General features: G+C 44.5%; 1 protein-coding gene across 1 annotated transcript in view; it reads right to left on the reverse strand.

The window, feature by feature from the left end:
* The window catches only part of LOC144482136 (NACHT, LRR and PYD domains-containing protein 14-like), a 291,089-nt gene that overhangs the window by 19,020 nt on the left and 253,450 nt on the right, over window positions 1–18,619 (reverse strand). Inside the window, exon 5 of the mRNA XM_078201358.1 lies at window positions 318–488. Coding sequence (XP_078057484.1) covers window positions 318–488 — 171 coding nt within the window. The remainder of the gene's footprint in view (window positions 1–317; window positions 489–18,619) is intronic.

Raw genomic sequence — 18,619 nt, forward strand, 5'->3', positions numbered from 1 at the left:
CAGGTTGGGGATTCTGAGAGTCAGCACACCCGAAGGTAGAAATTCAATACAGTTTGCAGTTGCCAATGACTGGACCTCAGAGGGTGAACCATAACATTATTCCCCCACTCCCTCAACATAAGGATTTGTGGGACTGACATCCCATTGCTCAGAGATCAGAGAGAGAAGCAACAGGAGTGAGAAGAAAAGCAGTTTTCCTTATTCATAACTGACGCCAATAGTAATGGGCAGTTTTTTTTATACAAATACCAGTGGTGAAATTATATTGTTGAATATTCAGTTATTATAAACACAATCTCACACAGTCTGCTACTTACTGCAGTTTCTGTATTTTACATTCCGGATTCCTCAGAGCCACAGACAGCAGTTTCACTCCTGAATCTCCCAGTTTATTGTAATCCAGATTCAGATCTATCAGTGAGCGGTTTGTACTGAGAGCAGAGGCCAGGTCCTCGGCACAAGAATCTGTGAGATCGTTACCATAGAGACTGGAGATCAGAGAGAGAAAAATAACATAAATCAGGGTAGATCCACAGTGTTTTTAAGAATAAGATCATTCACAATAATAATGTACAGCGCGGGACATTCAATGAGTATTCTAACTGAGTGCAGTTAGACTGAGACACCAGGAGATGGAGAGAGTGAGTATTCTAACTGAGTGCAGTTAGACAGAGACACCAGGAGATGTAGACAGTGAGGGGGGTAACTGAGTGCAGTTAGACAGAGACACCAGGAGATGGAGACAGTGAGGGGGGTAACTGAGTGCAGTTAGACAGAGACACCAGGGGATGGAGACAGTGAGGGGGTAACTGAGTGCAGTTAGACAGAGACACCAGGAGATGGAGACAGTGAGGGGGTAACTGAGTGCAGTTAGACAGAGACACCAGGAGATGGAGACAGTGAGTATTCTAACTGAGTGCAGTTAGACAGAGACACCAGGAGATGGAGACAGTGAGTATTCTAACTGAGTGCAGTTAGACAGAGACACCAGGAGATGGAGACAGTGAGTATTGTAACTGAGTGCAGTTAGACAGAGACACCAGGAGATGGAGACAGTGAGTATTCTAACTGAGTGCAGTTAGACAGGGACACCAGGAGATGGAGACAGTGAGTATTCTGAGTGCAGTTAGACAGAGACATCAGGAGATGGAGACAGTGAGGGGGGTAACTGAGTGCAGTTAGACAGAGACAACAGGAGATGAAGACAGTGAGGGGGGTAACTGAGTGCAGTTAGACAGAGACACCAGGAGATGGAGACCGTGAGGGGGGTAACTGAGTGCAGTTAGACAGAGACACCAGGAGATGGAGACAGTGAATATTGTAACTGAGTGCAGTTAGACAGAGACACCAGGAGATGGAGACAGTGAGTATTCTAACTGAGTGCAATTAGACAGAGACACCAGGAGATGGAGACAGTGAGTATTCTGAGTGCAGTTAAACAGAGCCACCAGGAGATGGAGACAGTGAGGGGGGTAACTGAGTGCAGTTAGAGAGAGACACCAGGAGATGGAGACAGTGGGTATTCTAACTGAGTGCAGTTAGACAGAGACACCAGGAGATGGAGACAGTGGGTATTCTAACTGAGTGCAGTTAGACAGAGACACCAGGAGATGGAGACAGTGAGTATTCTAACTGAGTGCAGTTAGACAGAGACACCAGGAGATGGAGACAGTGAGGGGGGTAACTGAGTGCAGTTAGACATAGACACCAGGAGATGGAGACAGTGAGGGGGGTAACTGAGTGCAGTTAGACAGGGACACCAGGAGATGGAGACAGTGAGTATTCTAACTGTGGCTCAGGAATGGAGTGTGTGGTGGGGTTGAAGATGATGCGACAGAAACCTTTCTCACACTGCCAGTGGTTCGGGTCTGGAATTCACAGCCGGGAAGTGTGGTGGAGGTCGGCTGCATCGAAGCAGTCAAAAAGGAATTAGATGATTTTTTGAAGAGAGGCAATGAGCTACGAAAATGGATACGACAAAAAGGCTGGAGAATGACACGAATTTCGAATGTCAATTTGGTGAGCTAGTGCAGACACGATGGGCCAAATGGCCTCATTGTGCTCCATAACAATTCTGTGGAGACAGTGGTTGAAAATGTTATCGATATTTCAACTGGAAGTTGGTGATGTTGCAGTGTGGACAGTGTTAGTAGCCACAGTCCTCAATGAAATCTCTCCAATAGAAAGAGCCACAATTTGGTACATGTCACTTCAGGGATACAACTTAGTAAACGTGGGGATATGGGAAGAGTTGGGACTCCATTAACCCCACAGCCAGTACGAGGACCAACCCCTCAACAACAGCGTCATTCTACATCACGCTGGAGACACCGAACCAACTGAACTAACCAACTCCACACAGAGCCAGAACGGGCACAGTAAATGTCTGACAGGTTAGGGGAATCCGTCCACTCAGGCAGCACAGGCAGAATCACAGTATTGTTAGAGAGCAGAAGGAGGCCACTCGGCTCCACACTATAGGCCTTCTTCACAGCTCTATCCACTTGACTGGCAACCTTTAGAGATCTGTGGATATGGACCCCAAGATCTCTCTGTTCCTCCACAGTCTTCAGAACCCTACCTTTGACCCTGTAATCCACATTTAAATTTGTCCTACCAAAATGAATTCCTTATTGAGAGAACTGAGGCTCGCAAAGTGGGGTGCATCCAGCGGGTTTTTGAAACATGTAACTATACCAGGAGCAGGCTTGTAGATGCCGAGGTGAAAGCTGTCTGACTATAAGCTGCAGGAGGAACAATTAACTTTGATGCACAAAAAAAAATGTTGGTGACGCTGAACTGGCGTTTGGCTGAATTACGACCGTAGCATTCCAATATGTCTTTTTAAATCTCTTTATGGCCTTGTTCCACTAGCACTTCACTTCATTATGCTTGCCTTCCCTATTCCTGCATGCTAGCTTTTTATAATTTATGTACCAATATTCTGAATCTCTCCCTGCTGCAGGTATCTGCAGCCTTTCCTCGTTTGATTAATATTCAGTTACTATAATCTTTCTAACAAAGTGTATAACATTACATTTTCCTACATTACAGTACAACCTCCTGGGTTTTAACGATTCACTTATCCTGTCTATATGCCTTTGTAAACTCTTTGCGCAACCCTCACTACAAGGTATCCTCACAACTTGAATAGATATATGATTGGGAAGTGCTAATGATCAGATAGGGGTTACAGTCTGTATGTAAGCCTATTTATAACTAACAAATCAAAGTTAACTTTTCTTTCTTTTTTTGAAGAGCATGAGAAAGGATATTACAGAGATTTGTACCTGGGATGGATACTAGTTGATGGAGAAATGGCAGTGGAGGCGTGGAGGTGGCCATGGAGCTAGTTGCAGAGGTGGGGAAAGGGGACAATGAAGCTCTTGAATTGTCTATGACATCAATAAAAATGTATCAGTATCGCAGATTTGATACTGGGAAGGAAAGACAATAAAGATGTGATGGTCTGAGGAGGTGTGAGAACACACTCTACACACTCTTATGTGATATTTCGTCGAAAGCCTTCTGAAAGTCCAAATAAACAAAAACCACTGGCTTCTCTCATCATCTCCACGTTTTCGAACTCTATCTCTACTCAAACTGATCTCCTTCAATTGTTCCCTTTCACTAAACCGTGTGCTCCCAAACGTTTCTGAGACTCTTTGTGCCCTCCTTTGTGAAGACAGAACAAACGTATGGATTCAGTTTGTCGTCCATTACTTTGTTTCTCATTATAAATTCCCCTGATTCTATCTGTAAGGGACCTACAATTGTCTTCCCCGAAATTTTTCTACTCATAAACTTGTATAAATATATACAGTTTGTTAAAACTTTACCTGACAAGCTCACACTCGTACTCTATTTTACAGTTCTTAACCAGTCCTTTGGTCGGTATTTGTTGAGTTGTATCTGTTCACAATCCGCAGGGTCTGCTGTTTGTCTTACCAATATGTATGCCTCTCCCAGTTTCCCTTGGAAGCCATCGTTGGCCACCTTTCCAGTTTTCTTTTTCGCCAGAGAGTAATAAGCAATTGTTGCAGTTTACAAGTGTTCTCTTTGAATGTTTGTCATTGCCTATCACCTTCACCGGTATAAGTCAGGCTTCCTAATCTATCATTGCCAACTCGTGCCTCAAATCATTGCAGTTCATTTTTAAAACGTATGATTTAGGAGCATATTCTCAGCATCAACTAGGTCACTCATGATCTTATTGAAAATATCTGTCATATTGTGGTCGCTTATCACCAACTGTTCTCTCACAACTAGGTTACCAACTGTTCCTTTATAATTCTACAATGCACAGTCTTGGATGGTCTGTTCTTTAGTTGGCTCCTCAACATATTGGTCCAGAAAGCATCCCGTATATACTCCATTTATGCCTCTTGTACGGTATTGTGACAAATTTGATTAGCCCAATCTATATGCAGATTAAAATGACTCATAATAACAAATGTTCCGTTTGCGGATATATCTGTCATTGCCCGTTTAATGTCAGTCCCAACATCACCACAACATTTTGGGGGCTAATATACAATACTTCCTCAGCTTTTTCGCCCACTTATTTTTTCTTAGCTCTATCCATATATCTTTCACATTAACGGAATTAATATCCTTCCTCAGCATGGTGTTTATTTCCACTTCAATTAGCAAAGCAAATCCAACGCCTTTACCTTTTTACGTTCCAAAATACTGAATACCCCTCGATGTTCAGTTCCCATCACCCTGTAAGCATCTCTCCGAAATCCCGACTATAGCATACCAGTATACATCTATTTGTGCAATTACTTAATCACGGTATTGTGAATGCTCCGACATTAAGACACAGCACATTTAGGCTCGTCTTTTTCACATTACTGTTGTTGTTTGCATTATTTCTCATTGAAGAACTGCTTGAATTTGCCCTTACTTCCTCTGCATATCCTATTCTCATTCCTCTTCTGTCTTTTTTGTGATTGATTTCCCCTCATCTGACTCCAGGAATAGTTCGCATTCCCATAAATTTTAGACTAAATTTTCCCCAAACCCTCTAGCCAATACTCCCCCTTGGATATCGTTCCTGACCCTGCCCAGGTATAATCTGTCCTGTTCGTAAAGGTCCCACCTCCACCAGAACTGCTGCAATTTCCACAGCAATCTGAAACACTCTCCCTCTCACTATCGCTGCAGCCATGTATTCATCCTATATATCCTGTTATTTCGACTATGACAAGCACGTGGAACTGGTATTCATCCTGAGATCACAGGCTTTGAAGTCCGGAATTTTAAAACTTACTTCGTAACTCCATATAATTTGCATTTAGTACCTCATCCTATTTTAACCTATCTAATTGGTACTAATGTGTACCAGGAACACTGCTTGTTCACCTTCCCACTCTACATCGTGCTGGAACCGCCCCAAGGCATCCTTAGCCCGAGCACAAGGGAGGCAAGATATCATCCTGAAGTCTTGGTTGCGGCCACAGAAACGCCTGTCTTTTCCCGTTACAATTGAATCCCCCATAACGATTGCATTCTCACACTTTTATTCTCCTCCCCTTTTCAGCAGAACCAACCGTGGTGCAACGAATTTGATGTTGCTGCTTTCCCCTGAAAGGTCGTTCCCTTCAACAGTATCCAACACGGTATCGTTGTTTTTCAGGACAATCCTGCACTGCCGCAGACTCTTCCTCTGCCTGCTGGTCACCAATTCCCTCACTACCTTGGGAATCTTAATCTCCAGTGTTGTCTCCTCTTGTACAGCTATTGCATTTGAAGTACTCACCTATATGTTTATGAAATGTAGTGCGGATTCCCCCTTCACTGCCCTGTGCGACATTGAGTCCCAGACTTTGAACATCCTCAGGGTGAAAATGTTTTTCCTCAATTGCGATTGAAATCCCCTGGCCATTACCATAATTTATGCCCCCTGGTCATGGTCGGGCTACTACGGGAAACATTCCTTCATATTTACTCTATCTGTGCCACCCATAATTCTGTGCACCTCGATGATGTTCCTCCCAGCCTTCTCTGCTCAAAGGAAAACAATCCAGATAAGCTCGCAACACTTGAGAGTGCAAAATCTCCTGATCACGTTCAACTTGAAACCTGTTGTAGTGCAATCGCATCCTTCTTAGATTGTGGCGACCACATTTGAAAAAAAAAATCTTGTTTCACTACATGCATTAAGACCCACTGCCACAGCCTGTTACCGCAAGCAGACAACTTATAATGTGTGATGGCACAAGGAACGCCCGAAACCTTAAACTACCGCCCGAAGTCAACAGACATTTCCATTGTCCACCCTTCTTCCGCTCCGATTCCGTGGCGGGCGGGACGGTAAACGTCCGGCGAATCCGATAAAGAACAAAGTCACAACAACACAGTCCCATACCCTACTTCACAAAATCGATAAGTAACTGAATGATACTTATTATTTAACGAACAGAAATTGACAAAATATGATCTCTGAATTATACTTAAAACACAGTGTTTAGTGAACTTTTTACTTTATTTCCTCAATTCATGAGACCTGTATTTTAGAACGCATTGCGTTTTTTCCAACAGTAATTGTTGTTAATTCCACAAACGGTTTGTTATTTAAACATTGAATTTCACTTGATGCATGGCGAAGCAATCGACTCTGTTTTTTTGTTACTGATTTGAAATCTCATCAGTTATCTTGCTCAGGGATCCTGGTCTCAACGCACCTCAGATTGTCCCTCAAACTTTTTGCCATTGTGCCTTAGAATTCATCGCCCCTCTCGTTTTCCTCTCCGTCGAACATTTCCACTGGTTTGGGTTAATGCACATGCACTTTCAGTCTCGGTCATCTTACTTCCACTCGATCAACTCACTTACTATCTGCCCTCCACCCCCAAGAAGAAGCCCACACCCCATTTTTAGATGCGGTTTGTGAATGAATGCCTGCGTTTAAGTTTGCGAGCAACCAGACACAGAGATTCAGCCTGAGTGGCGACATCGGATAGGGCAAGGGGAAAGTGAATTGTGATTTTCCGTTGTAGAGGGGACGTGGGGCGGGCGGAACGGGGGGCGGGGGGGGAGGGGGAAGTGTGGCAGATGATGGCAGGATGATGCGATGATTCAAATACGCTAATCCCGAATGTGGTTGGCTGTCCAATCTGATACAGGGAATATACCGTTCCGACTTTCAAATATCAAAGTGGTGACCATGATGTGCCGAGGGAATGTCGGGAGAAAAAAGAGAGTGCGTATTCCGTGCCATTCACTCGGTGCTCCGCTCGGATCAGTGATCAGCTCTCAGCTGTCGATTTGCCTCAGCAAAGCAGCTAATTTGCTACAGTCAAAACGTTCGTTATTAATAACTATTTTAAATAATGTTAAACTCATCGCAGGCAGTCAACTGACTATCATTGGTATTGACGCCGCGGAATCCAAAAATCAAAACAGTTTACTGGAACCAGTTTGTTTTGTAACAGAAATGAATTTAATTCTCTATGGATTCGTGATAATTATGTCTGATGGGAGGGCATCATTATTTCAATAATACGGGAGTCACTTCTATAAGTTATGAACTGGTAACACCGTCAACAGGGAACAGTAGCTCAACTGAGAGTTATTGGAGGGATTGGAACAATAGTTTGAAACATTACAATAATTGATCTGTATCTGAGAGCAATAATTTAGAACGGCTCAGCAATGGGTGAGAATCTGAGAACAATCGTTTGGAATGATACAGCAATGGATCAGGGTCTCAGAACAATATATTCGAATGTTACAACGTTGGAAAGGGATTTGTTAGAGTAGCTTCAGCTGACACTGCAGCCAGCTGGTTGAATGGGCGGATCGAGTACGCACTTTATGTTAGTCAATACTTTTATTATCCTATGCTCACACTGATTGGTATTCCTGGTGAGTTTCTCTATCCAGTTTTGAAAGGCTTACATAACGATGATCTGTGCTGCTGTTCTTTCTCTATCAAGGAATGAACTACAAATTTATGATTTATAAATTTGCGAATGATATTCAGATAGGCAGGGAAGTAACTGTGAGGACATTAATGAAGACTGAACATACTGATAGGCAGTTTAAGAGAGGTATCAAAAATATAGCAGCTGAACTTTCCTTATAGGTAAGTTGTGCACGTTGCAGGAAATCAAATCATTAACTTATTCAGGTGGATAGATTGTACTACTTTGTCGTATCGAGGCATTTCTGCTCCAGTACATGACAAAAAAAATTGATAGTAGTTACAGCAAATGACTAGAAAATGATATTGTCATAGAGTCATAGAAGCGTCCAACACAGAGAATACCCTTCGGCTCATCGAGTCTGCACCGACCGTAACAACCACCACAATCGCACTAATCCATTGTCCACCGATTGTTGCATATCCTTTCAGTGTTATAATGTATTAAGTGCTCTTCCAAATAGTTTTTAAAGTTTGCAACATTTTCAGTTTCCACTACCTTCCCAGACAGTGCATTGCAGATTTCCACTATCCACTCTGTGAAAGGAATGTTCTCTGAAATCCCCTGTGAATCTGCCCCACCATACCATAGCACTATGCCGCCTCGTGTTTGGCCCCGCAACCCAAGGGGAACAGCTGCTTCCAATTCATCTTCTCCATGCCCCTCATTACTCTCTGCACCTCAATCTTCCCTCAGACTTCTATGCACTATAAAAAAGAACATCGAAAAGCATCTGGTCTCACCTTATAGTTCAGATGAACCATCCCAGGAATAATCCTGCTGAATCCCTCCTGTACCTCTCCAGTGCAATCACATCCACCCTTACAGTGAGGTGACCAGAACAGCACACAAAATTCCAACTGTTTATTGTAAAGTGCATTGAATACAAAAGTAAATGAGTTTTGTACCTGTTTCATCGGCCGTCCATGAGAACACATCTGGATGGTTTTGACAGTTTTAACCATGGTACAGGAGGGAAAAAAATGTATACAAATGCTTTTGACGCAGTCCAGGGAAACAATCTCACATATGCAAACAGCTTATCGCCACTTGCTTACCAAGAATCTATCCATCTCTACCGTACCATAATTCAAAAGCCGCGGTTCCACCTGCTTTGGAGAAATGTTGTTCCGAAGACCAACGTTCCCCTGAGAGAGGACAACAATATATTCACCTCTGTCTTAATGGAAGACCTTTAATAGTAACAGTGAACCCTAGTTCACTTACAGATCTGCTGGACAATTCGGGACTGTTTTAATTGGAGATGCTTTAGTTGAGATTTGGTCGTCGTATTCACTTCCAGATCTGCTGGAAAATTCGGGACTGTTTTAAATGGAGATGCTTTAGTTGAGATTTGATCATTGTGTTCAATATCATGCGGGGTCAGAAGACATGACGTGATGGCATCCGATTCACATTTGTGGAGGGAAAGTGATGGAAATGGGGCATTTCAAATTGTCACCTGACATTGAATATCCTTAGTCTATATCAGTGATTCCCAAAGGGTGCGGCGTGCCACGCTGGTGCGGCGATGGCAAGTGTGGCGGGAAGATTCAAGGACAATCAAAGAAACATTTAAACATCGACAGATATTTTTCCAAAGTGAGAGCAAGAGTATCAATGATACTGAGGACGATCCGAGTCCACGTTGTGATCCAGAATCGCCGTTCGAACAGAGTGCTGAAGAAGAGTCGTTTAATTCTACACCAGCAGCAGGCCCAAGCAAACCTCCAAAAAAGAAAGTTTGTCGACAATATATGGATTGTTATCTGAGTCTCGGTTTCACATGGACTGGAGATGAAAACGCACCTCGGCCTATGTGTTTGATCTGTGAGAAGCTTTCCCAAGCAAGATGAAAAGACATCTGTTGTCAAAACATGGAAATCTGGCAAGCAAGGATGTTCAATATTTTGAAAGGCTTTTGGAGCAGCAGAAATGCCAACGATCAGATTTCGAAAAACGAATGACAGTCTCAGATAAGATGCAGATTATATCTTACCAAGTGGCTGAATTGATTGCTCAACAGACAAAACCACAGACACGAGCTGAAAAATTGATTCAGCCAACCTGCAGCTTGATTGTGAAAACTTTGTTTGGTTTTGATGCTGAGCGAGAAGTTATGGAAATTCCTTTGTCTGACAATACAATTCGTAGAAGAATAGTTGATAGGTCAACTAATATAGAGAAGCGTGTTTCCGAAAGTATGAAGAATTCTAAATTTGCCATTCAAGTTGATGAATCGACCGTCATTAGTGGAAAAGCACAGTTGCTTGCCTATATCAGATTCATTCACAATGACGAAATAGTCACACAGTTTCTATTTTGCAAGGAACTTGAAAAACATACCAGAGGACAAGATATTTTCCAAACCTTGTCTGAGTATTTGGAAAAAGTTGAGATTTCATGGGAATCTTGAATTGGAATTTGTACGGATGGAGCGCTATGTATGAAAGGGAATGTGAGAGGCTTGGTGGCACTCATCAAACAGAAAAATCCAGATGTAATATCAACTCACTGTTTTTTATACAGAGAGGCATTAATCACCAAGACCCTTGTAGCTGATTTGAAGTTGGTTCGAGATCAATCTGTGCGCATTGTGAACTTCATCAAAGCAAAACCACTAAAGGCGCGGTTATTTGCTCAACTCTGCAAAGACATGGAATAAAAACATCAATGCCTCATTCTGCCCTCGGAGGTTCGCTGGATGTCCCGCGGAAAAGTTTTAAATCGGGTGTTGGAACTGAAGAACGAATTAAGACAGTATTTGGAACAAGAAGAGAACCCATTGTACCACCAACTGGATGACAATGACTGGTGTGCAAATCTGACATATTTGGCCGTTATCTTTTCCCGGTTGAATGTGCTCAGTGCCAGTATGCAAGGCCGCCATGACAATATCCTCACAACTACAGACAAACTAACTGCATTCAAAAAAAAGCTTCAGCTCTGGCTCAGAAGAGCGGTGCGACATAACCTCGAAATGTTCCCACTGGTAAAAAGTTTTAAAATTAGCAATGAATTCTACGGCCTCATACAGGAAGATCTTGCAACACTGGTAGAAAAGATTGATCATTACTTCCCATCGTTGTCGACAGAAAAATTCGACTGGGTTAAAGACCCCTTTGCGAATTCCAACTGTTCCGGTCTGACATTGGATGAGGAGGAGGAAATGACCTGTATTTCGAATGATCGCACCTTGAAAATGAAACACGGGAGTATGCCACTGGACTCTTTTTGGACATACAACCAGAAACAGTATCCACGCATCTCTTCAAGAGCATTAGCTATTATTCTGCATTTCTCCACGACATATTGTTGTGAACAGGGATTTTCAGCTCTGACAAATATCAAAGACCAGAAAAGAGAAAGGCTTCTTTGTGTTGATGAGGAGATGAGAGTTTGTTTGTCTCAAATTAGACCATATGTGTATGAGATAACCTGACAAAAACAAGCTCACACCTCTCATTGAGTTTGTATGCTAACTTAAGGTTACATATGTAAGAGGCTCGTCTATAAGTATATTTTGGGAATGAATCATGTTTTTATGTAGCTGCATTGTTTTATACATTCTGGATGTCCCATGATCATGTTATAAAGTAGTTATGTTCTATGTTATGAATCAAGCACTGCGAGGAGTTTTTTTTTGTTTTTGAATGTTTTTCTTATCAATAAAAAATTCGGTGTTGCGCGAGGAAATTTTTATTCCGAACGTGCAGCCCAGTGAAAAAATGTTTGGGAAACACTGGCTTACATTAACACTGCAATGAATGTACTGTGAAAATACCCTGGTTACCACACTCCGGCGCCGGGTATACTGAGGGAGAATTTAGCATAGCCAATGTACCTAACAATAACGTCTTTCAGACTGGAGGATGAAACCACAGCACCCGAAGGAAATGCACTTAGACATGGGGGGAACGTGCAGACACCATACAGACAGTGACAAAATCCAGGAGTCAAACCCGTGTCCCTGGCGCTGTGAGACAGCGGTGCTAACCACTGTGCCACTATGCCACCTCGAATTAAGAACAATTGGAAACTTCCACTTTGCAGAGGCGGAAAAAAGCAGCACGTGGACAGAGCAAATGACAACAATTTTAGCATCGCTGAAAATTGCATATAGAGCAAGTAGCTTGATGGATAGACTTAGCAGGTACCCCAACAATAGCAAGGAAGGAAAAGTACACGTACTGAATAATGAAAAGTGCATATTCTAACCGATGTTTTAATAATAACACATCGTAATATGTAGAAAGATACCAAAGGTAAGACGATAAACTCTTGCCGTTTGAACAAACAAAGAACAAAGAACAAAACAACACAGGAAACAGGCCCTTCTGCACTCCAAGCCTGTGTCACTCCGTTGTCCAACTAGACCAATCGTTTGTATCCCTCCATTCCCAGGCTGCTCATGGGACTATCCAGGTAAGTCTTCAACGATGTCGGCATGTCTGCCTCCACCACCCTACTAGACAGCGCATTCCAGGCCCCCACCACCCTCTGTGTAAAAAACATCCCTCGAATATCTGAGTTATACTTCGCCCCTCTCACCTTGAGCCCGTGACCCCCCCGTGCTCGTCACTTCTGATCTGGGAAAAATCTTCCCACCGTTCACCCTATCTATCCCCTTCATAATCTTGTACACCTCTATTAGATCTCCCCTCATTCTCCGTCTTTCCAGGGAGAACAAGTCCAGTTTACCCAATCTCTCCTCATAGCTAAGACCCTCCATACCAGGCAACATCCTGGTAAACCTTCTCTGCACTCTCTCTAACGCCTCCACGTCCTTCTGGTAGTGTGGCGACCAGAAATGGGCGCAGTACTCCAAATGTGGCCTAACCAGCGTTCTATACAGCTGCATCATCGGACTCCAGCTTTCATACTCCATACCCCGTCCTATAAAGGCAAGCATACCATATGCCTTCTTCACCAACTTCTCCAACTGCGTTGCCACCTTCAAGGATTTGTGGACTTGCACACCTAGGTCCCTCTGTGTTTCTATACTCTTGATGACTTTGCCATTTGTTGTATAACTCCTCCCTGCATTATTTATTCCAAGATGCATCACCTCGCATTCATCCAGATTAAATGCTATCTGCCACCTCTCCGCCCAATTTTCCAGCCTATTTATATCCTGCTGTATTGCCCGACAATGCTCATCGCTATCCGCAAGTCCAGCCATCTTCGTGTCATCCGCAAACTTGCTGATAATGCCAGTTACACCTTCTTCCAAATAATTTATATATATCACAAATAGCAGAGGTCCCAGTACAGAGCCCGGTGGAACACCACTGGTCACAGACCTCCAGCCGGAAAAAGACCCTTCGACCGCTACCCTCCGTCTCCTATGGCCAACCCAGTTCTCCACCCATCTAGCCACTTCTCCTTGTATCCCATGAGCCTTAACCTTCTTAACCAATCTGCCATGTGTGACTTTGTCAAATGCCTTACTGAAATCCATATAGACGACATCCATGGCCCTTCCTTCCTGAGCCGTTTTTGTCACTTCTTCAAAAAACTCCACCAAATTTGTAAGGCATGAAGTCCCTCTTACAAAACCATGCGGTCTGTCACTAATGAGATTGTTCCGTTCTAAATGCACATACATCCTGTCTCTAAGAATCCTCTCCAACAACTTCCCTACCACGGACGTCAAGCTCTAATTTCCCGGGTTATCCCTGCTACCCTTCTTAATCAACGGGACCACATTCGCTATCCTCCAATCCTCAGGGACCTCACCTGTGTCCAAAGAAGCGACCAGGTTTTCCGTCAGAGGCCCAGCAATTTCATCTCTCATCTCCCTGAGCAGTCGAGGATAGATGCCATCAGGCCCTGGGGCTTTGTCAGTTTTAATGTTCCCCAAAAAACCTAACACTTCCTCCCTTTTAATGGAGATTTTCTCTAACCGGTCAACACCTCGCTCTGAGTCACTCCCGGTTAACACGTCCCTCTCCTTCGTGAATACCGATGCAAATTATTCGTTTAGGATCTCCCCTGTTCCCTTGGGTTTCTCAGCATAATTCCCCTCCTTTGTCACTGAGAGGTCCGATTTTCTCCCTGACAACTCTTTTGTTCCTAATGTATGAATAGAATGCCTTAGGGTTCTCCTTAATCCTGCCTGCGAAGAACATCTCGTGACCTCTTTTTGCCCTTCTAACTCCCCGTTTGAGTTCTTTCCTACTCTCTCTCTGTTTTCCTCCAGAGCTCCATCTGTTTTCAGTTGCCTGGACTTAACGTACGCCTCCCTTTTCATTTTAATCAGATCCTCAATTTCCCTGGTTATCCATGGCTCTCGAACACTGCCTTTTATTTCTTTCCTTTTTACAGGCACATGCCTATCCTGCAGCCTTATCAATTGTTCCTTAAAAGGCTACCACATGCCAGACGCGGACTTACCCTCGAACATCCTCTCCCAATCAACGTCCACCAATTCCTGCCTAATCCGGCTATAGTTAGCCTTCCCCCAATTTAGCACCCTGCCCGGAGGACAGCACTCATCCTTGTCCATTACTATCCTAAAGTTAACAGAGGTTGTGGTCACTATTGGCCACATGTTCCCCTACCGAAACTTTGACTACCTGACCGGGCTCATTTCCCAGACCTAGGTCCAGTAGAAACCCCTCTCTAGTCGGGCTATCTACACAATGTTCCAAAGAACCTTCCAGTATGCATTTTACAAATTCCTCCCCGTCCGGACCCCCAGCTCTATGCACTTTCCAATCAAGATCCTTCGACCACTAGCCTCTGTCTCCTATGGCCAAGCCAGTTCTCCACCCATCTAGCCACTTCTCCTTGTATCCCATGAGCCTGAACCTTCTTAACCAACCTGCCATGTGGGACTTTGTCAAATGCCTTACTGAAATCCATATAGACGACATCCACGGCGCTTCCTTCATCAACCGTTTTTGTCACTTCCTCAAAAAACTCCACCAAATTTGTAAGGCACGACCTCCCTCTTACAAAACCATGCTGTCTGTCACTAATGAGATTGTTCCGTTCTAAATGCACATACATCCTGTCTCTAAGAATCCTCTCCAACAACTTCCCTAACACGGACGTCAAGCTCACCGGCCTATAATTTCGTGGGTTATCCCTGCTACCCTTCTTAAACAACGGCACCACATTCGCTATCCTCCAATCCTCAGGGACCTCACCCATGTCCAAATAAGCGACAAAGATTTCCGACAGAGGCCCAGCAATTTCATCTCTCGTCTCCCTGAGCAGTCGAGGATAGATGCCATCAGGCCCTGGGGCTTTGTCAGTTTTAATGTTCCCTGAAAAACCTAACACTTCCTCTCTTGTAATGGAGATTTTCTCTAACGGTTCAACACCTCCCTCCGAGACACTCCCGGTTACACGCCCCTCTCCTTCGTGAATACCGCTACTCCCCCACCTTTTTTAGCCCCTCCCCTGTCTCGCCTAAAACACTTATACCCCGGAATATTCAGCTGCCAGTCCTGTCCTTCTTTTAACCAAGTTTCCGTCACCGCAACCACATCCAAATTCCGCATAAGCATTAAGGCCCTAAGTTCGTCTGTTTTACCCGTTACGCTCCACGCATTGAAGCAGATGCACTCCAGACCTCCAGGCCCAGTCAGGTCATCCTCCTCCAGAGTGCTCCTCTTCTTAGCTAGCCTTGCCCTGGCCCCCAGCTCAACCCCAGCCTCAGTATTTACTGACCTCCTGTTTTGTTCCCCACCCCCCTGCCACACTAGTTTAAATCCTGCCGAAACACTCTAGCAAAACTCCCAGCCAGGATATTTGCTCCCTTCCAGTTAAGGTGTAACCCATCCTTTCTGTACAGTTGCCATCCTGACTTGAAGATTTCCCAGTTATCTATGAATTTAAAACCCTCCCTCTTGCACCAGTCCTTTAGCCACGCGTTCAACTGTAGAATCTCCCTGTTCCGAGCCTCACTTGCACTAGACACCGGGAGCAGTCCAGAGATTGCTACCCTGGAGGCCTTATTTTTTAGCCTAGCACCCAACTCCCTGAATTTCTCTCGTATGACCCCCCTGCTCTTCCTACCTACATCATTTTCACAAATGTGTACAATCACATCCGTTTAACTACCTTCCTTTTTAAATATGCTTCCTACCCTCTCGGAGACATCCAGTACCCCGGCACCAGGGAGGCAGACTACCATCCTGGATTCTCGTTCACTCCCACAGAACCGCCTGTCCGTGCCTCTAACCATTGTGTCCCCCACAACTATCGCTCTCCTAAACCCCTTCTTTCCCTTCTGGACCCCTGAGCCTGTCTCCGTGGAGGCGATCTGGTCCTCGTGGCTTACCCCTGGAGGGTCATCCCCCTCCACAGAATCCAAAACAATATACCTATTTTGGAGGGGGACAACAACAGGGGTTCCCTCCACAGACTGCTCACTCCCTTCCCTTCTCCCATCTGTTGCCCATCCCTTTCTTTTATGGGAGACTGCCACTGGGGTACTTTCTGGCACATCACCCTTCTGACTATTACCCCTCCTAACTGTGACCCACGTGTCTTCCTTCCGAGACCCTGGTGTCACTATCTGACTATAACTTTTATACATAGAACATAGAACAGTACAGCACAGAACAGGCCCTTCGGCCCACGATGTTGTGCCGACCTTCATCTGAAACCAAGATCAAGCTATCCCACTCCCTACCATCCTGGTGTGCTCCATGTGCCTATCCAATAACCGCTTAAATGTTCCTAAAGTGTCTGACTCCACTATCACTGCAGGCAGTCCATTCCACACCCCTACCACTCTCTGCGTGAAGAACCTACCTCTGATATCCTTCCTATATCTCCCACCATGAACCCTATAGTTATGCCCCCTTGTAATAGCTCCATCCACCCGAGGAAATAGTCTTTGAACGTTCACTCGATCTATCCCCTTCATCATTTTATAAACCTCTATTAAGTCTCCCCTCAATCTCCTCCGCTCCAGAGAGAACAGCCCCAGCTCCCTCAACCTTTCCTCATAAAACCGATACTCCAAACCAGGCAGCATCCTGGTAAATCTCCTCTGCACTCTTTCCAGCGCTTCCACATCCTTCTTATAGTGAGGTGACCAGAACTGCACGCAATATTCCAAATGCGGTCTCACCAAGGTCCTGTACAGTTGCAGCATAACCCCACGGCTCTTAAACTCCAACCCCCTGTTAATAAAAGCTAACACACTATATGCCTTCTTCACAGCTCTATCCACTTGAGTGGCAACCTTTAGAGATCTGTGGATATGGACCCCAAGATCTCTCTGTTCCTCCACAGTCTTCAGAACCCTACCTTTGACCTTGTAATCCACATTTAAATTAGTCCTACCAAAATGAATCACCTCACATTTATCAGGGTTAAACTCCATTTGCCATTTTTCAGCCCAGCTTTGCATCCTATCTATGTCTCTTTGCAGCCTCCAACAGCCCTCCACCTCATCCACTACTCCACCAATCTTGGTGTCATCAGCAAATTTACTGATCCACCCTTCAGCCCCCTCCTCTAAGTCATTAATAAAAATCACAAAGAGCAGAGGACCAAGCACCAATCCCTGCGGCACTCCGCTAGCAACCTGCCTCCAGTCCGAAAATTTTCCATCCACCACCACCCTCTGTCTTCGATCAGATAGCCAGTTACCTATCCAATCGGCCAACTTTCCTTCTATCCCACACCTCCTTACTTTCATCATAAGCCAACCATGGGGGACCTTATCAAACGCCTTACTAAAATCCATGTATATGACATCAACCGCCCTACCTTCATCAACACACCTAGTTACCTCCTCAAAAAATTCTATCAAATTTGTGAGGCACGATTTGCCCTTCACAAATCCGTGCTGACTATCCCGGATTAATCCGCATCTTTCTAAATGGTCGTAAATCCCATCCCTAAGGACCTTTTCCATCAATTTACCAACCACCGAAGTCAGACTAACCGGTCTATAATTACCAGGGTCATTTCTATTCCCTTTCTTAAACAGAGGAACAACATTTGCCAAACTCCAGTCCTCTGGCACCATCCCCGTGGACAGTGAGGACCCAAAGATCAAAGCCAAAGGCTCTGCAATCTCATCCCTCGCCTCCCAAAGAATCCTAGGATACATTTCATCAGGCCCAGGGGACTTATCGACCTTCAGTTTATTCAAAACTGCCAAGACATCCTCCCTCCGAACATCTATTTCCTCCAGCCTATTAGCCTGTAACACCTTCTCTTCCTGAAAAACATGGCCCCTCTCCTTGGTGAACACTGAAGAAAAGTATTCATTCATCACCTCGCCTATCTCTACTGATTCCATACACAAGTTCCCACCACTGTCCTTGACCGGCCCTAACCTCACCCTGGTCATTCTTTTATTCCTCACATAAGAGTAAAAAGCCTTGGGGTTTTCCTTGATCCGACGCGCCAAGGACTTCTCATGTCCCCTCCTAGCTCTCCTCAGCCCCTTTTTCAGCTCATTTTTATCTATTAATCTCTCATTTTCCCTAACTAAACTGAGTTCATCGAGCCTCAGCTCCAGCTCCCTTACACGATCCTTCAGGAGTTGCAGTTCCACACATCTGGCACAGATATGGACTTCCGGGAGGCAAGTTGTCTCCAGGAACTCCCACATCCAACACCGAATGCAGTATACTGGCCTCCCACTCATACCAGCCATGTCCTTTTTAGTTTTTGGGAGATAAAACAAAAAAGGGGGTGTAACAGAAGAAAAA

Source organism: Mustelus asterias, assembly GCF_964213995.1.
Source record: "Mustelus asterias chromosome 26 unlocalized genomic scaffold, sMusAst1.hap1.1 SUPER_26_unloc_28, whole genome shotgun sequence".
Lineage (NCBI taxonomy): Eukaryota > Metazoa > Chordata > Chondrichthyes > Carcharhiniformes > Triakidae > Mustelus > Mustelus asterias.